This window comes from Girardinichthys multiradiatus, chromosome 4 (assembly GCF_021462225.1).
Source record: "Girardinichthys multiradiatus isolate DD_20200921_A chromosome 4, DD_fGirMul_XY1, whole genome shotgun sequence".
NCBI lineage: Eukaryota > Metazoa > Chordata > Actinopteri > Cyprinodontiformes > Goodeidae > Girardinichthys > Girardinichthys multiradiatus.
This window is the reverse complement of record NC_061797.1, coordinates 49,741,426-49,767,491: the sequence shown is the minus strand read 5'-3', so window position 1 is coordinate 49,767,491 and position 26,066 is coordinate 49,741,426. Positions and strand designations below refer to the sequence as shown.

General features: G+C 39.6%; 1 protein-coding gene across 1 annotated transcript; it reads right to left on the bottom strand.

Annotated features, from left to right (window-relative positions):
• Nucleotides 1-10,300: 10,300 nt before the first annotated feature.
• Nucleotides 10,301-26,002, bottom strand: LOC124866669. The gene is made up of 13 exons (XM_047362558.1): nucleotides 25,849-26,002; nucleotides 24,541-24,743; nucleotides 18,578-18,715; nucleotides 18,254-18,365; nucleotides 17,856-18,042; nucleotides 16,352-16,493; nucleotides 16,111-16,266; nucleotides 15,310-15,365; nucleotides 14,099-14,274; nucleotides 13,612-14,012; nucleotides 13,437-13,533; nucleotides 11,520-11,751; nucleotides 10,301-11,445 (listed from the first exon to the last, which is right to left on the bottom strand). Exons 1-13 carry the CDS (start codon nucleotides 25,969-25,971, stop codon nucleotides 11,237-11,239), a joined length of 2,232 nt encoding a protein of 743 aa, XP_047218514.1. The 5' UTR covers nucleotides 25,972-26,002; the 3' UTR covers nucleotides 10,301-11,236.
• Nucleotides 26,003-26,066: the final 64 nt, after the last annotated feature.

The window sequence follows — 26,066 nt, the reverse complement described above, 5'->3', positions numbered from 1 at the left end:
ATTTTTCTTTGTAAAACAGCTCACGCTCAGTCAGATTAGATGGAGAACATCACTTTCAAGTCTTGCCACAGATTCTACGTTGCATTTAGGACTGGACTGGCTTATGTGCACTTTTAGTTTCACCCCACACAGTGTTTGCTTCCATCGGTACTGGTTGTTGTCTCCGTATTCAGAAGCATGGATTTTCTGGCAGTGCTGCACCGGGAAGCAGTAGGTAGCACTGTTGTTTTGCAGCAAGAAGGTCCTGGGGTCCTACTGCATAAAATGTACATGTCCTCCCCATGCGTAGTTTCTCTTGATGGACGGACAGATGGGGGGGTGGACCACATTCATGCAATGAAGTTCTGGGTTCTGCTAGAGGTGGAGAAGTTGTTTATTTAACCCAACTGGGTTGTTTGCGCCATTGCAGCAAAGTGAGAAACCTAAAGAAAGGAAAATGTTCAAGTCTTTCTGGTCTTCAGCTATGAAGGAAAGGTGCTTCCTGATGTGAGCATTTAAAGTGTGTCAGGGATGTTTTGAATAGAATCACCTGCAGTGGTGCAAATACTGTAAAGATAGATGTGTTGACCAGTTAGATAGAGTACAAGCATGTCTTGAAGATATAAAAACTTGGATGACGTTAAATGTTTTGCTTCTAAATTCAGACAAGACAGAAGTTGTCGTCTTTGGACCAGAGTCTTTAAAAAAGAAACTGCTTAGTCAATCACTTAACCTGGATGGCATTAAATTGACCTCTGATTATAAAAAACCTTGGTGTTATTTTTGACCAGGACATGTCATTTAAATCCCATATTAAACAGGTTTCTAGGATTTCCTTCTTTCACCTCCGGAACATTGCCAAAATTAGAAATATCCTGTCCAGGAGTGACGCTGAAAAACTAGTCCATGCATTTGTTACTTCAAGGCTGGACTATTGTAATTCTTTACTATCAGGATGTCCACAAAATGCAGTTAAAAGCCTTCAGCTGATTCAAAATGCTGCAGCAAGAGTTCTGATGAAAATTAAAAAGAGAGATCATATTTCTCCTATTTTAGCTTCCCTTCATTGGCTCCCTGTTAAATCCAGAATAGAATTTAAAATTCTCCTCCTCACATATAAAGCCCTTAATGATCTAGCTCCATCATACATCAGAGATCTGATTGGTCCATATGTTCCTAACAGAGCACTTTGTTCTCAGACTGCAGGTTTACTGGTGGTTCCTAGAGTCTCTAGAAGTAGAATGGGAGGCAGATCCTTTAGTTATCAGGCTCCTCTCCTGTGGAACCAGCTCCCAGTTTTAGTCCGTGAGGCAGACACCCTGTCTACTTTTAAGGCTAGGCTTAAAACTTTCCTTTTTGATAAAGCTTATAGTTTGAGTGACTTAGTTTATCCTGAGCTATCTTCCTTATTTTTTACCTCCGTCTTTTCCCCTTCTCTTTTCCAATGGTTATAATCAGTCTGACAGAGAGAGGTATCCCAATCCTTGTGGTTTTTAGTATAACAATGACCATCAGTGGGACCGTTTGTGGGTCTTCAGACAACATTGTTGTAAATAAGCGCCGTTTAACTAAATAATCTGAACTGAAACTATCTCTGTGGTTATGCTGCTATAGGCTTAGGCTGTTGGAGGACATAACGACCACTTTCACCCTCTTCGCTACATTCTCACACTACTCTCCAATTTTGCATTATTTGCTGTTATTTCAGCTTCAAACTTTATGTTCTCTCTTTTCTCTTCGTAGAAGGTACACCTGGCCTGACTCTGTGTCTACCTGTGATACCTTTCTGGAGAGGGGCATCGTCCAAGCTTCTGCTGGCAACAACTTAATGCTCACCCTCTACCGCTGATCCACATAGCCCTGTCTTTCAGTGTTTAACCCTTTCTCTCTCCTAGACATAGCTACTGACTGAGCTTCTACTGAAACTAACTCTATGTGCTCTCTTTCAGACTCTAACCTTGAAAACTGGCTCAGAGTTTATCTGTTCTTTCTTTCTAGATGAAACGACTAAAGGAGCTACATCCATTAACATTTACTTTCCCTTCCCATAGAAAGTACTCATGGATCAGAGCTTCTTTGTTCTCTTTGTGTCTCTGCTCTGTTCTCTCAAACCCCCAGTTGGTCGTGGCAGATGGCCGCTCACACTGAGCCTGGTTCTGGTTCTGCTGGAGGTTTCTTCCTATTAAAAGGGAGTTTTTCCTCTCCACTGTCGCTACATGCATGCTCAGTATGAGGGATTGTTGCAAAGTCAACACCAGTGACTGTCCACTGTCTCTACATGCTCATCCAGGAGGAGTGAATGCTGCAAGTCACTGACTGGATGCAATCTGCTGGGTTTCCTTAGATAGAAAAACTTTTTATCCAATTTGAATAAATAACTGAATCTGACTGAACTGTTCAATGATTACGATTAATTGGAATGTATGAACCTGACTTTGTGAAGAACCTTGAGACAACATGTGTTGTGAACTGGTGCTATATAATTAAACTGAATTGAATTTAATTTAATTTAATTTAAAGAGCAGAGCATGAAGGCAAAGCTGTCATTTCACTTGTAGATCTTCATTCCAACCCCCACCTACAGCCAGGAGTGGAGTCACCTATGGAACAGCTGTTACAGTAGACCTCTGAAGAAAGTTGTCCAGAGAAAGGGTGAAGAGTCACTGCTTCTCACCATTAAATAGATTTGTCTGGATGCCTTCTAAAAAGTAAGGTGCTTTGCCATGGAGCAGCAGCATGAATTCTTAAATTAGCGTGAGAATAAATTCCAATGGACTGAGATTAGATTCAGGTGTGTTGAACCAGGGGAACATCTCCTAAAAATGAAGGTGGGCAATTTCAGTCCTCAAAGGGTTGTCTCTGCTTTAGCATTGTGTCAGTTCACAGCAAGAAACTTCAGCGTATTTTAGTTGGTGTTTAGGTGAGAGACCAACACTGAGTAATATAAGGGCGACGGTGGCGGCAGTAGTAGGGGTTCATCTTGTAACCTGTGGGTTGCGGTTCGAACCCCTGCTCTGCTTGTCTCAGTCGTTGTGTCCTTGGGCAAGACGCTTCATCCTCCTTGCCTACTGATGGTGGTCCGAGGGCCCGGTGGTGCCGATTGTATGGCTGCCTTACTTCTGTCAGTCTGCTCCAGGGCAGCTCTGGCTACAATGTAGCTTACCTGTGTGAATGTGTGCATGAATGAGTGGATGACTGATTGTACTGGAAAGCGCTTTGGGGTCTCTGGAGAATTGATAAGGTGTTGTACAAGTGCAGTGGAGGCCATCAGGAAAATCATTCATGGTTTTCAGCCCCAGGGATTCAGTACTCCTTACAGAGAATATCTCACCTTTCTCTCTGTCTTTCCACCATCTTCTCTCATCACAATCTTAACATTTGTTCACTTTAGGAGCTCTCTTAAGGCCTAAGGTGCTTCTTGAATAGCTTTTATCTTCCCCAGCTAAAATAGAATGACATCGCTAGGAGCTACGTTTAGTCTGAATATGGGCTCTGGTTCATTGACCCAACAGATAGCTTAGCAGTCACCCTAAAAACAATAAAATCAGAAAACATTTCATTATATGAGCACTATTTTAAGTTGCATTCGTTTATAAAAGAAGCATAGGGTCTATGGTCTAAAGTACTAATAACTAGACCACTATAAGTGCAAGGAAACCTAACTTTAAATGTATTGGATATGAATGTATTCAGTGTCAGAGATTGGCAGGGGTTGGTATGTCGGTCTGGCTCTTCTAGATCTGTAGAAGATCACTCTAGATGGCGATTATAAATGTAGGACAGATGTGTTGAAATGTATGGAGTGACACCCAGCATTATGATACCCAAGTTTAAAGTAAAATTTATAATAAAGTTATAGATTCTTAACTGAAGGAGAAACCACTGAGCAGGCAGTAAATCCCACACTCATATGTACTGGAGCTAGTTGGTATCCTGCACCTCCAGATGTCAGCATCAGGGTGAAATGTTGGGATGCTGAATGCTGGAGGTCAGTTCCTCGGACTTTATAACATCATCATCAGGAACTGAGTACATCATATCTGGCATTGCCACTTCCTCTTCTATCACAGTGAAGTGATATTGACATAAAATATTAGAAAGAAATTAACGCTGTGACTTATCTAGAAGCAGGTCTGGAGTTTGGTTCTTGATTGTGAACACTAAACAAGTTCTTCCTCATTCCAAGGATATTTATGGGTTTGTTGGAGTTTAGGGGACCAGTCTTCTAAGGCGTGTTAATTTTGACGATTAAAATACAATTTTAGTCTGGCGAAGGACTAGTTAAGTTAACTAAGAATTATACACTCACCAGCCACTTTATTAGGTACACCTTGCTAGTACCTTGTTGGACCCCCTTTTGCCTTCAGAACTGCCTTAATCCATCGTCGCATAGATTCAACAAGGTACTGGAAACATTCCTCAGAGAGTTTGGTCCATTTTGACATGATAGCATCACACAGATGCTGCAGATTTGTCGGCTGCATCCATGATGTGAATCTCCCGTTCCACCACATCCCAAAGTTGCTCTATTGGATTGAGATCTGGTGACTGGAAGCCATTTGAGTCCAGTGAACTCATTGTCATGTTCAAGAAACCAGTCTGAGATGATTCCTGCTTTATAACATGGTGCCTTATCCTGCTGGAAGTAACCATCAGAAGATGGGTCCACTGTGGTCATCAAGGGATGGACATGGTCAGCAACAATACTCAGGTAGGCTGTGGCGTTGACACGATGGTCATTTGGTACTAAGGGGCCCAAAGTGTGCCAAGAAAATATCCCCCACACCATTATACCACCACCAGCCTGAACCGTTGATACAAGACAGGATGGATCCATGCTTTCATGTTGTTGATGCCAAATTCTGACCCTACCATCTGAAAGTCGCAGCAGAAATCGAGACTCATCAGACCAGGCAACGTTTTTCCAATCTTCTATTGTCCAATTTTGGTGAGCTTGTACGAATTGTAGCCTCAGTTTCCTGTTCTTAGCTAGCTGTCAGAAGTGGCACCCGGTGTGGTCTTCTGCTGCTGTAGCCCATCCACCTCAAGGTTCGACGTGTTGTGCGTTCAGAGATGCTCTTCTGCATGCCTTGGTTGTAACGAGGCTCAGCCAAACTGGATGGAGAACATCTCTGAACATCACTTTTCAAGTCTTTCCATAGATTCTAAGTTGTATTTAGGACTGGACTAGCTTATGTGCACTTTTAGTTTTCCCCCACATAGTGTTTTGCAGGTAGGCCAAAAGGTTCAAATTTGGTCTCATCAGAGCAGAGTTTCTTCTTCTACATTTTGCTGTGTCTCCTATGTAGAATGTACCAAACTGTAAACAGGAGTCTTTCCATAAAGGTCAGATCTGTGGAGTGCACAACTAATAGTTGTCCTGTGAACAGATTCTTCTATGCCTGAGGTGTAGACTTCTGCAGCTCCAACAAAGTTACCATGGACATTTTTGCAGCTTCTCTGATCAATGCTCTTCTTGTCCAGGCTGTCAGTTTAGGTGGACGTCCATGTCTTGGTAGGTCTGCAGGTGGTCCATCGTCTCTCCATGTTCAGATGATGGATTGAACAGAGCTCTGGGAGATGTTCAAAGTTTGGGATGTGGTTGTAGAACCTAACCCTGCTTTAAACCTCTCCAGGATGTCCTCCCTTACCTGCCTGCTGGGTTCCTTGGTCTTCATGATGCTGTTTGTTTTCTAATATTCTCTAAAGAACCTCTGAAGCCAGAAACAGAACATCTGCAGTTAGAGTGAGATAAAAAATCGCACAGCAGGACTCTGTTTACTGATTAAGGACTTCTGAAGGGAATTAGTATTTTATTTTAGGGTATGAGGGTAAAGGCCCCTTAATGCAAAACATTTCAAATCTTTCAGACTTTCATTTGTCAAAACAAACTGAAAACCATCATTTTCTTTCCATGCCACCTTAAAGCACTACTCTGTGTTGCTCTGTCAAATTTTGTGGTTCGTAGTTGAGACGTGACAAATTGTTATATCATCTGATGATAAGATAGAAACACATATTTACTAAGCAGTAAATATGTGTTGCAACTACAGATTTGTTTTGTTTTTATTTATCAGATTTAGTTAAAAAATTGAAGTGATTCGTTTTTGAAAGTGTTGCTTCTTTATTAGAGGCAACAGTTTCCTGCAGGACAATGTTTAGATGCTAAGATTATTTTCTTTTCCCGGAGCAGAGAGCTCTCTGTTATTTTTGGGTATTAGCCATACGTTCAACCAGTTCTTGTTTATGCAGGGAAGTTTCCAGCCAACACTTTGTTCAAACTCTTCTTGTCTGGTATGCTGTCACTTCAGTGATATATTTAGCCTTCCTATTGTCACCATCTCTGTGACAGTAACTGTTCCACCCAGATATGTAGCTGGCTTCTAGTAAAAATTAACATCAGCGCTTGTCACATTCTTATTTGTCAGCTTCCACAGCAGGACATGTGAAAAAGGATCTTACATAAAAACTTTATCTGGGCAATCAATTATTTATTTAATGTGATTACATTTCCCTCTGAGTTTTGCTGCCTGTGTCAGCACAGCTTCAGTTGTTCTGTTTCACTTTAGACTTTTGTTTTCCTTTATTTTTTTCTTATAACTTTTATTGCATTAAAAAGAATGCATCCAAGAATGATAACATTACACAGTGGTTAAACTTTATTAAATGTGTTGCTGAATTACTAAATAGTGTCAGTAGATGTCACTCTACACTTTAAAATGTGACCCTAAACTTATTCACAGTGTTTGTCTATAATTAGACTTTTAGTTACATAAAAACAAAGAATATTAAAGAAAAGTTGAAATGCAAAAAGAAGACAAAGATGACACTAATAAGACCCAACAATGCAAAACAAAATAATGAGACACAATGCTGCAAAAAAGATGGTGGGACTCCTATAAAGGTGCTTGTTAATAACTGCTTCAGTTTCTGCTTCAGCACATAAAACGATGCCACCCAGAGTTCAGTTTTATCTCTACAGGTAAGGAGCTCTACAGATTGGTCCTTTTACAGAGAACTGACTTGAGTCAGGGCTTGTCAACAAGGGGACCTGTTAACAACCAAGGATCTAGAAGCAAAAACAGGCATGTTTCCATAATTAGCCCATTGTATATAGAAATCAGTAATTATTACCAGCTGGAAACACTGGAACTTTATCCCAGTTTACAAGAAAGAATATGTCTCAAGATCAAACTTTTTACCTTCCATCTTATTTACTGTTATCAAATCTATTTCAGAAAATAATTTGATTTATTTTTCCATTTCTTACCATTATTAAGATAAATACTTATAGTCTAAGTCTTATAGTAGATAGTCTTAAAAAATAGTCGACAGATGAAATGATAGGAATTTTGCTGGAACAAAGCTGCTGTAAGTGGTAGCATCTACTCCCTGTTTGGTATCCTGTTTGTGCTTTTTGATGTGTGAAAGTTTGTTGTTTTTATATGTTGGGATCTGAACTTCTGGTACTTTGGCTCCAGAATAGTTTCAATTAAATTTAACTTTGATAAATGTAACTGATTTGCTTTGAAATCCATACAGACGGCAGGGATGCAGTCCAAACAAGCAAACCTCTGGAGGATTATAATAAGAAGACTTTACTGTATTGTTAGGATCTGATTTCATATGCTGGAAAAAGAAGTTGACACTTTTACACTGATTGTTTAAACTAAATGCCGATTTTAGTTCATTTCGTTTATTTATTAATTCCTTATTTTAGTTTTTTTGATTTGTATGTCCACCTCTAGTGTTTCCTCCTCACCACAACAATATTTCCTCTATCCTTCAAACTGTCATCCTCTTTTTTAAAAGCACATTTTAGTGAATGTGTCACGGAGTGACATTTTGGACTTTGTTTTATGGTTTCTTGTGATGGTTTATTTTGTCTAGATATTTCTATTAAGTTTATTAGTTTGTTTTGCTCCCTCTACTGCCTCCTGTGGTTTTGTTGTTCTCCCTCATTAAGTTCTTTTATGATTGTTTTCTTATTACTTGGTATGGTCTATTATTATTATTGTAATTATTATAGTTCTTGGTCTTCCCTGGATTCTCTAGTTTTATTTCACTTTAGTATCTTTGTGTTTAATTGTGTTTTATTATTTGTTCCTTTGCACTCTTCTTGTTTACTAGTTTATTTTCTGTTTCCTTTCCAGTTAATTCAGTCAGTGTGGTTAGGTTGGTTTAATTTTGTATTCAGGTTTTCTTTATGGGTTCTTTGTTTGTTCTCAGGTTGTTATTGTTGTTCCTATGTTCCCTCTAGTTTCTCTGTTTACTTTAGTCATAATTATTCTCGTTTTCTTATTTCCCATTTGATTATTTATCTTTGTCTATAGGTTTGCTTGGTCTGTGTTTCTGTTTATTGTTAATTAGTTACTTTGCCCATCCTCAGTCTTTGTATTTGTTTCACCTGTTCCCTGTTCCATTGATTATCTGCCTTTGTTATGTCACAGTGTATAAGTTGGTTTTGTGTCTTTGTTCGTTGCTGGTTCCTTGTGTTCGTCACAACCTCGTTCTCGTCCATGATTATACTTTGTTTATTGCCACGCCTTGCCTTGGGAAACCTGCAGTGATTTTGCTACGTTTTTGACCTGGTAAATAAATCTTTGAATTACAAAGATGATCCTGCCGAGCTCTTGTCTGCACTTTGGTCCGATCCAAAACCACACCGTGACAGAATTTTCTTGTTTTTTGCCCATACTTTGACTTGTTTAGTTCATTTTTGGCTTGTTTGTTGTTTCTTTGTTTCTGTTTTTATCCTTTTTATTTCTTTCTGGCATCTTTGACAATATACCACCATTTAATTAGGACATACCTGTAATAATATTATAAATAATTTTAAGTTAGTTGAGAATAATATTTTAATGGGCTGCTGCAGCAACACTGCTGTCCTCCAGCAACCTCTGCTGTTGTAGCTGCAGATTGCAATCAGTACATCCACCAATCCATCCACGTTCTATACCCGCTTCTTCCATACAGGGTCGCCGGAGAGCTGGTGCATATCTCCAGCAGTCACTGCCTCAGTTAAGGTCAGAGGTCATAATTCAACAAGAGAGAGAAAGTGTAGAAAAATGGTCTCGATGGAAGAGTTCCAAGGCCAGAACCACTGCCGACCCAAAGGAACACAAAGGCCCGTCTCAAATTTGCCAAAACATATCTTGATGATCTCCAAAAATATTTGCTAAATATTCTCTGGACTAATGAGATAAAAGTGGAACTTTCTGGAAGGTGAGGGTCCTGTTACATCTGGTGTAAAATGTACATTTCAGAAAAGAACGGCGTACTACAGTCGGACATGGTGGTGGCAGAGAGATGCTCTGGGGATCCTTGACAACCTCAATAACTTGACATAGTTGATGTCACCATAAATTCTGCTGTGGACAGTTATCCAAGGTACATTAACACTTCCAACTCCGGCTTAATAAAACAAAATGAAGCTTTTGGAGTGGCCTAGTAAAAGTCTGGACCTAAACCCAACTGAGTTGTTTGGACATGACCTTAAACAGGCTGTTCAGGGTAAAAAAAAAAACTCCAGTGTAGCTTATTTAAAGCAATTCAGCAAAGCAGAGTAGGCCAAAATACCTCCACAAGGATGTTAAAAACCGAAAAAAGAAATCAGAAATCCTTGATGGCAGCTGCTGCTGCTGAGGGGGAACAACCACTTATTAGGAGTTTTTCACAGACAACCAAGTTGGTTTAAATTGTTTTTTCCCTAAGGAACCAAATCATTAATTCAAAACTTGTTTTTGCATTTGCTCATCATATTTGATATTAAAATGTTTGATTTGAAAATTTTAAAGAAAAACATTAAAAGTGAATAAAGGGTATAAATCATTTTCCACAGCCCTGTATAGCTGTGTTTTAATGATATAACACTATGTTTAGATGTATGGATGCTTTGGGTATTTCTTTATCTTTTAGGTTGTCTTTTATGTTCTGTAGCACCTGAACAGGTGAGATTGGATTCTAAACTTCACACTGTTGTCTGCAACAATTTGTCATTTAGAATCTGGGTCATCTGGGAGTTTAATGTTTCTTATCTGAAGCTGTCAGAGAGGCAAAAATATTTAAACATTACCTTAACATATTGATGTCAACAAATCCTGATCAGATATTCTCCCCCAGATTTCAGCTTGTTGAACTCTGACAGTCTCTCAGCTCCAAATGTAGCGATTATCTGTTCAGATGATCCGGTTGATTTCAGCTGGGATTGCTGCTCTCTCTGAACGTCCAAATAATCTCATCAGCCAGCCTCAGTGCTGTCAGAATTTTAATGCAACTGAGTTAGAAGCATAAAATAGGCAATAAACACCCACACACAGACTCCCATAAGCTCTTTATTACATACCAACAAGAGGAATGTGTATATAAAGCCCCTCTCTTTTAATTGTAGCATTTGCCTTAATAATATGAACACAGACCCCTAAAAATTGTATTTAATTTCCCTAAAAAGAAAAAAAACCTAATTATGACAAAAAACACAATTAGAGATGTTAATGACAAAAAAAGAGTAGTATGAAAGCATCCAGCTGAACCCATCTGTTTACTTATTTTAAGTCCAGGATAATGACAGGAGAAGGGGAACCGGTTCTGTGAGCTTTGAGTAAAACTAAAGTTTAAAGATCTGATCAGCTGGTTTTTCTCAAGCTCAGCATGTAAAAACAGGTGATTTCATATCTGTGGGCTTGTTGGATCACTGATCTTTTAGATAGACCATAGGCATTAAAATACCTTTTATTTGATGTAACTGTAAACTGGCCTGCATTGTTCAACTCTCAACCTGCTGGCAATAAAACCATTTCCAAGTATTTCCTATATTTACAGCAATTTTAGCAGAAACGTTCCTCTAAAATATTCTTTTTAATGTTCTGAAGATACCTGCTTGATTTAACCAATGCTAACTCCCAAATCATCATAACAGCTTCAGATGAACCTGCATGAAAAAAGGAAACACAAATCAAAGGAGACATATTAGTAAAGCTGTTGCCTGATCTTTTAAAGTGTGGAGTTGGACCCACAAGCTTCTGCTATTTTGAATAATGACTTTAGAAACACAGCTGGTTTGTATGGCTAAAAGAAAATGGGTTTTATTTTTGGTGTTTTAGATGTTCTGTGAGGAAACTAAGCTTGCTGGGTTCATCAGTACAGGAATAAAAACCAAAGATCATGCTGCGATTGTCCACTTTAATGATAAAATGATAAAAAGTAATATGTCCCATTAATTCATATGTTTTTAGAGGTTCTCAGAGACGAGTTTGTTTTATTTCTCAAACTTGTCTTCAATGAGAAAATCAAGGTCCTCAGCTCTTCTTCTCCTGCTGAAGTGACGAACCACCACAGCCAGCAGAACCAGCGACAGGATGAAGCCACTGGCAAAGAACACCGTGGTGATGTTGGAGGCAAAAATCTCCGTGAATCTCCAGTATTCTCCATTCGATCTGGTTTCAGGAACTACTGGTGGATATTTCACTAGAAGACATCAGAACAAATTTCAGTTTTTACATAAATAGAAAAATGAACCGTTGGGTGGTTCAGGCTCTAACCTTCAGGAGACATGTCACTTTTTGGTGCTACATTTATCCTCTTATCCTCCTTGGCTACACTGGGACCAGCTGAACCAACTAGCTGGAGGGGACCCTGGGTAATGTAGTGTCCGGTGGTCTCCATGCTTAGCTCTCGTCTGCGTCGGCGGGACGGCTCGTTCAGACATCCCTGCGCACATCTGGAAAAGGGATTCCCAGGCTCGCACAGGATGACGGAGCAAGTGATGTAAACCTGTCAGGTGAATGTGAGAGAGTGGCTCAAAAACAAGGATTTACTCTCATCCAAAATCAAAGCAGTGTGGTTCTCCCGGAGATTTGTCCTCTCCACTCTCACACCCTCCTCTGAGCACGTTTAGGAATGGATCGAGTAAAAGTTTAGAGGTGATTAACTAGTTTTCTGGAGCAACTATTTCCTTTAATATGAACTCATTAAATCTGGCTGACTAAACTTAAAACAACTGAAAGAAATGGGATTATCATGTATAAATAGATTGGGACTGAACAGTCCTGACCTCTCCATTACCTACTTGCCTCCTTGCTGCTTCACTGCAGATATGGAAACCTTTAGAGTGAAGGACCTCGCGACATTGCAACAGTCTCAATACTTGCAACATGCTTGGGTTTTCCCTGCAATTCTTCATATCCCTGAGACAACTCGGCATCCACACTCATGTCGACATCATCACAGCATGCATACATCACTTAATCTGCCAGGAAAGGAACTCTTCCCTCAGCTTGTGGTTCTACTTTCTCATCGTGGGGTTCAATGTTCTTGCTGATCTGCCCAGCTTGCCACAGTATTCCAAGCTCAGATTGGTCTTTTTGCTCATATGCACACCCACCAAGATTCATCAAATTGAGATGTTTCAGGGTCAGCATCAACTGCACCAGGTCCAGCTCGGCCCGCCATGACCCTCTCAGACTGTCTCAGGTTGGAGCTACACACCATAAGATCACACTACACTTCTCCAGGCTCCACCCATGATCCGAAAATCCCAATATGATCCCACTGTAATTATTAACCACCAACTATCTGACCCAAACTGTCCTCCTCAGATGAAAGGAAGCCAGTCAAGATGTCCTGGAACAACCTGAGAACCGCCAAGACCCAAGCCTGCTTTGAACTAGAAACTGGTGAAACACCAGTGTCCCTGTCAACATTAAAGCCAGTTTTATCTCAAGAGCCCTTTTTCCAAAAAAGACACCAACAACAAGCCTTAGAGATATTTTCAGCTGCCTACGTGAACAGGCCAAATATATTGTGGAGAAAACTTTGCTGGTGAGGCAAAGATTAAGCTGTTTGGTCACAATCTCAAGGTTACTTGATGAGAACATAGTAGGAGTAGCATCATGCTGTGGGCATTGCACAAAGTGTCATCTAGATGGTGGAAAGTTGGACCCAGTTGGGTGTTCCAAAAGAACAGAGATCCAAACTGCTTTTAGAACAAATGAAGGCTGGCATTAGGCTTCTAGGATCTTGACTTCACCCCAACAAGAATCCGTCCAGAAGCTTGTCGTTGGCTCCAGAAAGCTCCTGTTCATTGTGTCACTTGCTAAGAGACATTCAACCAAAAGTTAGTGGGGGTGTATGTAAATATCTGAACTAAATTGAATTCCCAATTCGCAACCCGCTGCAGCTTCATGTTGTTCAATGGTTCCGGCCTGAAAAACTAACAGCTCAATGAATCATCTAAAGATGTTCCTGCTTATGATGAGTGGATGGAAACAACTGAGCTGTATGACAACAATTGAACAACATTGTTGCCTACATTAAATTCAGCAGAGCTTGAAAGTTGTGAGTTTTCCTAATATTTCATTCTGTGCAGCTGGAATCATCAGGAATGTTTTCCAGTGTTCCACACAGGGACATCAGGTATCGTACCTTCTGTTCAGGGTTCAACTCTCACTCTGAGATACCTGGTCATAATATCCGTTGAATTTGAAGGACTGGATCTCAAAGTTGTACAAAGTCTGATTCGATGGGTGGACCTTAAGAGTCTTGTCTTTCACACACCTGGAAGACAACAAATGGAAAATGACCAGCATCTTCTCCGAACATCTTTAACACGAGTTTCTGTGCAGCAGGACCCACCCGTTCTTGATGAGGTCATAGTATATGGGGTTGTCCGGGTTGTTGTCTGGAGTTCCTTTGCATGACTCAACAAACAAGGTGACGTTTGGGAGCTCTGACATGGCCTGGATGCCCAAGTAAATCATCTCCATCAGCTTGATCTGCACTGGGTAGGCGTTGGGCTCCACCCTGTTGGTGAAGTTACTGTCTCGGAATATCTCAAAGCTGTAGCCGAAGCTGCCAAAGCTGGACTCGGTAAAGATGTAGTCCGCCTGGTGGAGGCTGTAGAAGTTGGAGACGCTGATGGTTTTGGAAAACTCGCAGAAGAAGTCAATCTTAACCATGTTCCTTCGGATGATGACCTCGTCAGACCGCTCGATGGAGTGGATCTCGTTCTTAAAGACGATGTAGTCTCCTTTATCCTGTTTTCATGTGAAACATCAGAGTGAAAAAAGCAAAGTGGCAGAAAAGAATGGACACAATATCTTTGTTTGGCTTTATGCCACACCTCGAGCTTAGTGCCACAGGTGCTGAAAGACATGGTTCCCACAATGTGAGTGCCGTTGGTGGTGAGCGTGCACGATGGGTCTCTCAGGGACAGGAATTCCTCACTGACATCAGGCATGGACGCTTTATCCAACACCACCGTCATCTTGTTGGGTAAACATTGAACAGTGGCTTTGCCTGGAGGTCAAAGGAACAATGATCCAGTCAGTTCATTTTCAGTCAGTCATTTTCTATACCGCTTCTACCATAGTGGGTCACGGGGAAGCTGGTGCCTATCTCCAGCAGTCTGTGGGCGAGAGGCAGGGTACACCCTGGACAGGTTGCCAGTCCATCACCGGGGAACACACAAACAACTATGCACACACTCATTCACACCTAAGGACAATTTAGAGAGACCAATTAACCTAACAGGCATGTCTTTGGACCGTGGGAGGAAGCCGGAGTACCCGGAGAAAACCCACGCTTGCACTGGGAGAAAATGCAAACTCCATCCAGAAAGACCCTCAGCCAGGAGTCGAACTGTCGACAACAGGACCTTCTTGCTGCAAGGCAACAGTGCTACCAACTACACCACCGTGCAGCCCCAGTTCATTTTCATATACATTTAAAATATTATGACAGAGTTCTGGTATTAAAAAAAAGACAGAACTTTGAACTGGTTGGTGTTCTGCAGCACAAATTATGAACAACTATCAAAATGAACTAGTTCACTTGGATTCAAAATGAAGTCTGATGTTTTTAAATGTTATTAAATGATTTCATGTATCATCAGAATATTTCTTTTGCATTGGGCTCTTTACGGCCTCGCCACATCTGTTTGTCTCATGAACCAAACTGGTTCCAGGTCCTGTTAGGGGGACCAGTTCTCATGCTCTCTCCTCCCACTGTGTTTGCATAGCTAAAAATATTTTTTCATCATGCAGAGTCATGCAACATTCCTTCAAAATCTGTAGGATCTGCTGGTCATGCTCTGTTTCCCTTTATTCAGATTTAAGTTCTGAGATTTATTGACAGTCTGAACAAATAAAGGTTTAATTTTTGCTCAACAGGCATCAGCTCCTCCTCCTAATGTTTTCTATTGAATAAATTTGTTTTCTAGTAGTTTTCTGGGAACCTCTTATAGTATATACACTGGCTGTGTGTGTGTGTGTGTGTGTGTGTGTGTGTGTGTGTGTGTGTGTGTGTGCATTTTTATTGTTATTAACAACAAACCTTGCGTGAAGGTGGAATGAGACACCATAATGATGACACATCTCATCTCTGATTGGCTGGAGGATAAAAATAAATAAAACAGGTTTGTGCAGTTATGAAAAACAGAATTTCATTAAAATCTATACAACCAGGATGAAAATGGATTCTGGACGACCAGTCTGAACTTTGTCCGTTTCAGCTGAATGTTTTTAAATACAGCCATTTTGTGCCTCCTGCAGCCAGTATTGTGATGGAGCTCTTCAGATGTTAGACTGATTTTGATATATCTTATGATTCTATTTTTATTTGTTTTATGAAACATGACTCGGTTACAAACAGTCAATGCACTAAATGTGCTTCTTACACAGTTCTACCTCCGGTCCCCTCTGTTTTTAAATTGTAACTTTGTTGATTCTATGTGGAAATGTTATCAGATGTTTTGAAAATAATGCACCCAATATTTTGGTTAGTTTCACATCTTCATATTTGCTAATTTAACTCTAAGTTATTCACTAAATTGTAAAAGACAATCAAGCATTTTACCAGTTGGTTTATTTCTCTCATATTAATCTATCTGGTGTCCAGTATTTGTATTTATGCACAATAAACACAACTGTTTGTTTTGAAATTATGCTGAAATTATTCAGTAATAATTTGTGTGAGGTTTTTGCATATCTGAAGCTGTCAGAGGAACTAATGGTATTAAAAGCAGATTAAAGGTGATAAAACATGTTAAACTTTACAGAACACTTTTTCTCTGAAAAAGATTTAAAGAGAAAACCAGGATGTTCTTATTTCTGTATGTATCATAAAATAACTCACGTCGTTGCCGTTTCTGCAGTGAAACAGACTGGAATTAATCTGTTTACGTCCATTTCGTTTGGGGTCCAGCTCATAGTGACTTCTGCCTTTCCATTCGACTCGGTTCTGAACTCCTGGGTCATGTTGTGTGGCCCGCTGACCTGGAAGCTCTGGATCCTTCAGAGGAATAAAAAGGGACAGGAACATGTGTGTACTAACATGTAATGATGGTGCACGAAGCAGACGTGAGAGAGGTCCGTACTGAGCGTTCTGAGCCTGGGCCTGAGCATAGAGCTGGAAGGTCTGACCCACGCTGGCGTGAAGAACATCTCCATGTGATGGCGTCCTGGACAGGAACATGGGCAGCATGTCAGCAGCCACACAGCTCGATGTTGGAGAAATGACTGAAACAAAAACACAGCAGAGGTTTTATTTTCTCAAAAATAATAATAGGGACAAAAACTAGAAAATTGATTTCTTTTAAGAAGGTCTATTAAAGGCCTCTAAATCTACAGATCATATTTCCAAAACAAGACAAGATGCCATCTTTCTTGTCCATGTATTTACTGAGGATGTATCCATCCTTCTGCAGGTGATGGCCATCCTACCATCCTCCTGGCCTGCAGGAGTCCATGATCAGCTAAAGGAATTGGTGTCCTCAGTTTACCTGCATCATATCCACAACTTTAGCTGGCAGGCCGGTCATCCAACAGTAATCCGTGTTTCAGCCTCACTCACAGTGAAACCTGGTGTCTCCTTCGGATCAGGGGACCCATGTTCAGCCTGACTGATCTCATAGAGGTTCTCAGTAACTGCAGTAACATCACATGTGTTGATTGAATGGTTTTGGGCTTTAGTTTGGTTTGGACTTGTTTTATTTGCTTCATTTTTATTCACTTATTTGTGTTCTAGATGAAAGCTTTCTGTGACCTTTATGATTTTATATCATGAATTATTTCAGCTTGATAAAGATAAGTATTTAGGTTGTTTTCTCAATGTTTATTGGCTGTTGGAGCATATTGCATGCATTATTTTTGTCTTATGCAAACCCCCAACTTGATCAATTACATTTCTTTTTCATTTCAATGAACAAATAAATTTTACTGAAGCAGATTCAAAAGAATTACTTTAAATATGGATATTTTCTTCATAAAGTTAAAATTTTTGTAGATGTTGAAGATTAAATTTATACACACATGTATAAACACCCTTAAACTCCAGGCCTACAGAGTTCAGTGTTTGGGTCAATTTTCTTTTCTATATACACTACCGGTCAAAAGTTTTAATGGCTCTCCTTATTTTCATAACTATTTACATTGTAGATTCTCACCAAAGGCAACAAAACTATGAATGATCACACAAGGAATTATGTAGTAAACAAAAATAACTCTAAACATTTTTATATTTCAGATTCTTCCAAACACCCTCCCGTTGCTTTGATTACAGTTTCTAGGAGGAATAAATTGTGAAAATAATTTAGCATAATCAGAACAGAAAACCATATTTCAAGTGCTGAAGTTATTGTTCAGCAGAATCCTGTTTGTTACCGAGTTTAAATGAATTTAAAAATTTTCTTTTATTTTTAAAGGAATGGTTTTTAATCACTAGATAATTAATATATAATTAACATTTAATATTGAAATCTAAAGTAATACAAAATATTTCTGAGAAATCGTTAATATGTCATATATAGTATGTATTTTTAAATGGTCTACAAAATGAAACCCAGATGTTTCTGAGTGAATACTCATGTGAAGAAGTCTCACCTTCCAACAGGAAGTTCAGCTTCAGTTTACAGAGAGGAGGTAGGTTCATGTTGGAGGCCTCTCGGGTCACTATGCTTCCATCAGCGTAGGTCAGCGTGATGTTTTTGGTGGAGAAGTCCTCCATCATTAGCTCAAACACGTGGACGCCAGGTTGGAGTTTTCCTGTGCTTCTCAGCGTGCACGTATTCTGAACATTCAAAATTAAAAATGGCTGACACGTTTCTGTTTCCTTTAGTAAGGAGACTAAAAACTATCTGAAGGATAGATTTCATATAGTGGTTGCATCTGTGTGCAGGGAGAACATCAATAAAACTCTTAATGTTGCGAAACATCCTGAAAAGGCTGAAAACTGTTGCAAGCATCGGATTGAGTCTGAGCTGCCAGATTAGTCAGATTACCTCATCCAGAGTAAAGTTTGTTGTGGCGTCTGAAGCAAAGCGGCATCTCACTGCATCTCCATCTGGATCATGAGCTAGAAGACGGAGCTGGGTAAAACAGTTCTGAGGAACCCTGTAGGAACATTTTCATATTTCCCATCAGCACAGTTCTGGGACATTACTTCAGCCTCAGAGATGTTCTTCTGAGTTTACTGAGGTTATTTACCATTCTATAAGCAGTCTGTGCATGTCCCTTTGCTTTATACCATATGTCTCTAAGAAACAGTATTAAATGAAACAAGAAAGAAAAGAAAAGCATGATTTATAAGGTTGAGACTTCTGTACCGTAAGGAAGACACTGTTGCTGTGACGGGACAATTGTTGATGCGGTAGGAATCTGATCGAATTCCCAGATCCAGCTCTGCGTGGCTCATCCAGGTGATTTTCCCGTCCACATTAGAGGGCCAGCAGCAGCCTGAGTCTCTGAAAATAAAGAAGTGAAAATGGGATGTAAAAAAAACTTCTAAACCACTAAACTATATTGTTTTATAAATGAAGGTGAATAAAAACTCACATAAACTACTTCTTTTTATTACCTCAAATAAAATCTGGACATGAAATCCTTACTTAGTTTTGATTTACTGTTGGTTGCCCTAGTAACTGACTGACAACAATCCTGCACCACCGCTTATCTGCGTCTGCCCCCTGGTGGTCATTGTAGGTAAGGTAAGGTGAGGTAAGGTAAGGTAAGTTTATTTAAATAGCGCTTTTCAGTAACGAGACACTCAAAGCGCTGTACATACAATTACAATACAATGACAAATAAAATAAACATAGATACAGACACAGAAAAACAAATCAAATGATACTAAAATCCTTCTAAGAAATCTACAAATCTATGAATCCTTCTGAGAAATCTAAAAATCTCTGGCCAACATTACAATGATACAGAAAACATTAATAATCCTTTGGGTTTTACTGGTAAGAGCTGGTTCTAAACCAATCTTTCTAAAGAGGTAATTACATCATTAAGTCCTCTATGTAGGGGAAAGCATCTTGTGCTAAGAGACAATGATCCTTGGGTTCACTGGTATAATGCAGTTGTAGTCCAATAATAACAGTCATTTGCATCCATTGAAATTTAACTAAGCAATCGCTGAGTTCTGACTAAGGAAGCTGAGTTACTGGTGTAAAAATAGCTTTCATTCAAATTTTTTAAGAAACTAGTATTATTTTCCTATCACTGTAAATCTAAAAATCTATGAAAAGGAGAAGAAATCAAGAAATGAAATCCACATTTAGGCAAAAATAAAGGGCATTGGAAAGCAACACACATAAGCAAAGATTTTGCAGGGGCATGGTGGACTTGTGAGAGTGCCAATATTTAAGTATGATCATGTGTGCAAAGAATTAGACTGTCAACATTGACGAAGGTGCCATTGTCCTTGAAAAAGAGATGGAAGTTTTATCAAACGGCCATAAAGTTCAGTTCACATATGAGGGGGGTTGCTGGGGCAGAGCGTTGTATTTACAGAACATCCAGGAGAAATGTTTTGATAAGAAGCCTGTGGAGGCCGTATTGGGGCGCCTGAATTAGACAAACAATAAATGTTTTGGTTCAGGCTGGCTGTGATTTTCCGCCGGCATTCAAAGTCTTACTGGCATTCTCAATTTCAAATCCAAATAGCCAAATTTCTGGTACTTTCAGTAGATCTTGAGCAAACAACTTTCTCCAAGATTAAATCATATCACCTTTGAGTCCGGGAAACACTGCCAGCCTGCGATTCTGTTCAAGGATCGCGTCCAGCTTGCAATTCTGCTCTCTTAACATATCAGTCTGAGTGCTGAGAGCTCTAAAGATCCCCTCAAACATCCCAGGCAGCTTTGGAGTGCTTTGAACAGCTGCCGATGTTTTATGAATCTTTCGATAAGCCAGGTAACTGCCAGCTCCAAAAAGCAGAAATGCTGTTATCAGAAATCCAATTATGTACAAATCTTCCACATCCTTGACTGACATTGTTGTCAGGCACACAATCTTCCACTGCTGCCAGGAATCCATAGCGTATCCGGAGGAGAACGTCCCGTCTGGACAAGAGGGTTCCCCTTTACCCTGTCTTCCCATTGAGAAAATTTTATCGATTGCGTTGAGAGACCAGCTGACCAAATCCACAATGAACAAATTAGGAGGATATGCGAACAGAGGCTCTAAGAAAAATAGACAAAAAGCTGAAGCAGGGCAAAAAATGGGGGAGGATCAAGGAGAGAGTGGAAAAGCATCTGACCCCACTGAGAGCAAAAGAGAAGAAGCAAACAGTTATAGGAAACAAACATTTGATAGTAATTTTTTTATTTAGCTTTACACCCTATGTGTGTATGTAAATATTATATCTATTATTATTATTATTATTATTGTTACCTCTTATTAGATTATATTGGGCTAAAATATGTTGTATTATATGGGATAACATTAGATTTATATATTATATCAAATAAAATACATCAGTATTTGCAATTTATTTGCAGGAAGTCCAGTAAAACATCAATGATATTATTATTATTATTATTAGTAGTAGTAGTAGTAGGATACATATTATACACACACACTCACACACACATATATATATATGTATATAACTGGTTATAAATTAGTAAGTTAATATAATTAAAAAGAGGATGAGCAGCAGTTTAATTTTTTCAGCTTCAAAGTTTAATTAGCAAACAAAGCGATTTAAGAACGACAGTCTTCCATGAACAAGATGTTTCACAGAAGCTGCATGAATTTCACAAGAAAAATTTGGATGAGCTTAAGTTTTCTGGTAAATTTTAAATATGAGGAAGTGTCAGCTATTATTATTCTCTGCCATTGTTCTTCTAAAGCTCACAGACAAAAGACATTTAAGTGTGTTCGTGTAATGCAGAGAACTTTCTGAAAGCCAGACAACAAGCAAATATCAGTCACATTCCTCAAGGTGCGGCAATGGAGAAAAAGAAAGTAGAAGAAGTTTAATAAACTTCAGCCACATTCAGCGATTAACAGAGGTTTGAACTGTGTCTGTGGTTTTTTTGTGTGTATGCTCTGTCTCTCAGGGTAGATTCACACTGCTGGCCCGGTCCAGTGATGGGTCCAGGGATCAGTAAAAGTGAGAAAATTTATAACCTTCAGTTGGTCCGGTTTGCTTTCAAACAGAGATTTTTAGACCGAACTGTTATGCAGTTGCAACAAATTATTTCGGGGGCAATATTGCTCCAGTATTGTGATGATCGAGAAAAAAAAACACGAAGAAGAAAGTCCATCTTATCAGGGTTTCTGTTGCTACTTTGTTGTTCAAATGTAGTTGTGCACCTGCTTCTCTTCAGTTCTCTATGAAATGCCACGAGACATTTTCAAACTCTTCAGATTCGTGCTCCTCTTTTGTTTTTCCTCTACTTCTTCTTCTACTCAAATGCGCTGCTCTTAAATCACACGTATGGTACGCTGAGAACAGCACACATTCACACTGCAAGCAAACCACTCCAGGGTCCAGATAAATTGTGCCAAGAACTTTCTGGTCCGTTTTTGGGTCCGGGATGGGTTCACGCCAGCATGAAAACTGGATTTTGGCACAGTAAAAAACATTCCAAAGATTTAGTGCTTTGAAACCAGTTGGCCATGGCAGATGGCTGTTCACACTGAACTTGGTTCTGGTTCTGCAGGACGTTTCTTCCTGTTAGAGGGGAGTTTTCCTCTCCACTGTCACTACATGTATGCTCAGTATGAGGGATTGCTGCAAAGTCACTGAATGGATGCAATCTGGTGGGTTTCCTTAGACAGAAAACGTTTTAACCACTTTGAATAATAAACTGAACTTGACTGCATTGTTTCATAACTAGGATCTACTGGAATATGTGTAAATACTTAGAATCTGTCTCTATGATTGGATTAAATTGACTTTTCTTTGCAATGTTCCTTGAGATGATATATTTTGTGAATAATTGTTATATAAATGAACTGAATTGAACTGAACTGGATTAAACTCACTCAGATTGTGGAAACATTCTCAGCGCTGCCTTTAATATGTTCACAATGGTATCAGTCAGACGATGTGGCAGATAAAAAGTTTTCATCATGTTTTAATTTCGTAGCTGGCTGTACTGAAAGCTTTTCAGGTGCTTTGTGGAACCATCCGCTTTGTAACAGCTCTAAAATTAAGCCCTCCTTCAAGGAAAAATGTAAAGGTTTTAATTCTCTGGAGTGTGCTGTGAATGAATAATGCTATATGAATAAACTGGCCTTCTTCCTGCACCCCCTGAGTCCAAAGACCTGCATGCTGAACTCAACCCATGTCAGCAGGATTCAAACCATCAGTTTGAGAACGTAAAAGTCTCAGATTAAATCAAGTCTGTGGCAGTAGCCCTGGACCTTATTTGGTCGTTCTTAGCAGCTGAGAGGCACTTTGTAAGTTGGTTTAGAAAAATGATGCGAGAGGAAGCTTCCACCATCCAGTTTAATTTTGTTTTAATTTTTTATCACGCAGATTTACTGATTGGTTGCCTGTGACATTACAGCATCAGACAGCCAACATATTTATTTAGCATTTTCACTAGAATAAACTGCCAGCTCAGTAAATACAGCTTTCTCCAGCTAAACCTTCACTGTTATTGCTGCCAGCCACTTCACAAAATATTTAGTTGAGATTCTAGATTTTTTAAATAAAGGAGGTTCCAGCACACTTATATAGTAGTGCAGCAGCTACAGTAGCATTATTAGGCAACTTTGCTTTTTTAAAATTAAGCTAGCCTAAGAGAATCAGACCCTCAACATAAAAGTAGAGCAAAGCTGCAACATGTTCTATGTCCGTTAATCTCAAATATCCTGAAAAACAGGGAGATGTTCCTAAAAACCAACATTTATATCTGCTCTGTTCTTCACCAGCAATAAAGAATTTTCATGTGCAACTATTTCCTGAAGAATATTCAAATGAGGGCAAAAAATAATGTTCTTTACTCTTTCATTCAAAGCTTTGTTACCTTGTTCTGCTAACGCTGAGAATGTGACAGTCACATTATTTTGTGAATTTGATTTTAGAAAACGACAAACTTCTGGCTTTTGGGGCATCAAGAAGCTGTACAATTTGAATAATAAAGGTTCTGGTATGGAGTAAAAAGATATTATTAAATCAGGTATAAATTTATTTGCGACCTGGTGAGGTCTCTCCTAGTCTGTTCACAGATGGAAAACAGTAGCAACCATTCAGCAGGTAAACTCATATAAAGCTGTTCTAACATTAGTTCTCAGATGTTGAAGCTACAGATCGTATGCTAACTTCAGCGTGGAACAACAACAGAACCTGCCTGCTAGCATGATTTAACTCAGCTGTAACTTAACATGTTGGAAAGGTCACCATTCACTCATGACTCTCTGTAAATTCGTTTTTGTTTGCTTTTTGAGTTTTCACAGCAGCGCCACCTTCAATTTTTGCCGCCCTAGGCAATCGCCTCTGTGGCCTATACCTAGAACCCATCCAAACAGGTACCAGAACTCTTTGAGTTAAAGATCAACCCCTCCCAAAAAGTTCTGATAAACTGAACTCAGCTCAACTTCTGTGTTCCCTGAAGGGAATTGGGGTTTTCTCCAAAACAGGAGAAAAATAAATTTCAGTCATTATCTCCAAACTTAGTGGCCGGAACCACATGTGAGGTCTTCCAGACACGTCTGTTCAGCAGCAGTTTGTAGTATGAGAGGAGTTTTCTTCAGAGTTGCAGGTTTGCTTAAAGGAAGCCTCTAAGATGTTCTGGTTTGATGCCAGAGGAGTGCATTTTTGGTCATTGGTGGCTGGTATAGTGCAAACTGCAGATGCTTATGGTCAGCTGATCACCTCAGACTGTCACCAAGTTCTGGAGAAGCCTAGAACATGCAGGACGGCGGCCCTCAAGAACTAAAATGATTAAAAAATGAATCACATCTTCTTACTACGTTGCATTTTTTCTCATTGCAGAAAGCTGCCTCTGGAGCAACAACTCTCCCCAGATTGACAGTCGCCCGATGTATTTACATGTGTACATGTTGAAAGTTTTACTTCTAGGGCTTCTACTTTGAATGAATAGCAAGAATTTAGGTTGCAATAATTATTTTTGAAATAAAGGAAACAAAAACCTAATCATTTAATAGCCTCACTCCAGCTTCTTCTGAGGTCTGAGTCGTTTAACCATCTTCCATGAGCTGCCTAGATCCCTCTCTGCCTTTGACTGTGTCATGAAGAACACCTGAGAGTAAACCTGGAGCAGAGTACCAGTAAGATCTGGTTTCGCTTGGTGTGATCTGGACTCACCTTAGAGTAAAGCTTGTCCCATTGGCCTGGAAGGTTGCTGTTGTGCGTTTTTCAGTCTGGCACCACCTGCCTTGGCCTGAAGAGTCCTGGTCCGTTCGGAGTGTATCCGACTCATCCAAGTCCATACACACCCCACCTTCACAGAACAATGACGCCTGGTTCTGACAGTCATTTCTGCCATTTTCTCGGTGAAAGAAAGTCACCTGCAGGGTTTATAAAACATAAATCGAACATAAAAATTTACCTTCAAGAATCCAGACATTCCTAAAATCCTTGAAATTAGTTATAGACTTTCTGAAGCTCTTTCTCTTGTTTTCTTAGGACTTGGGCTGCTTTTCTAACCCGTTTTAATCCATTAAATTAGATTTTTAAGCTGTTTGTTACTCGCAGACTCACAAAGACACTTTTTCCCTTCAACTAATCTATGAAAATCCCAAATATTGTACCTTTGGAAAACCAGAAGAGAGGTTTTTTTTTTGCCTCCTTAGCTGAAATAAGATGTATCTGTTGGGTTCGGGGTCAGGTCTTTACTGGATTTTGTTCCTGTTTTTTTAAACATGACAGAAGCATCACAAGGCAACACCTCACAACGCTGAGACACACTAAGAAGTCACAGGTCAGATTTAATGAGTTCAGCTTAACAATGATCAGGTTCAGGAACTAAAACTGGATGAAAAAGCTGCCAAAGACCATAGAAAATTTCTGAAAGAGCTTCAGAAAGCCCAGAGAACTATTGATCAAGACCACTTCAAAATGTTAGAGGAAAACATGGCTGCTTGGAAAGAAAATAAAGAGAACTGAGAGCTGGATCAAGACAAAAGACATTCTTAGAGGACAGATTTATACACAATCATAATCTGATGAAATTAGATTTACTTTGGGTTTAGATCAGATATATGTTGCAGAAGAAATGATTTGATCTGATAGTAGTATCATTGTCTGTTTTTAATTCCTGTTTGTGTTTTGTTTGTTTTATCACGGCAGGTGGGAAAAGATTTAAAAACATTTTCTTGACATAAGTCATCAGATGCTTTGACCGGAGGTATGGATGACATGCAGGTGTGCAGCATGCCACGAATCACTTCTTCTGTTTCTTTTCTTTATTCTACGTGGCTGTTTAGTTTCTAAAGTCAGGGAACAGAAAGAAGTTACTCCAACAAACCCAAGTTTCCTACTAACAAAATGGTTTATTCCTGGCCCATCAGGTTTCAGGATTTATTTCTGTCTCTTCAGTTTGATAGAATGAAGTTAAACTACATATTCAGATACAGAATTTGAAGCAGCAATGTGGTGAGTGATGTTCTGTACCTTGTATCTCCCATCTGTGTTCATCTGTAGAGGTGAGAAACTGATGCTGTCTCCATAAAAGCTGACAGCTGAGCTCTTCCCCAGCAGAGCGACCAGCAACAGCAGCGCTGCACCAGTCTCCATGATGCCTCTCAAGATCTGTTCATGTCAAAGTCCAACCTGGGACTTTCAGTGTCAGAGATGGAGGAGGCGGTTCCCTCTACGTTTCTCCAACAGGT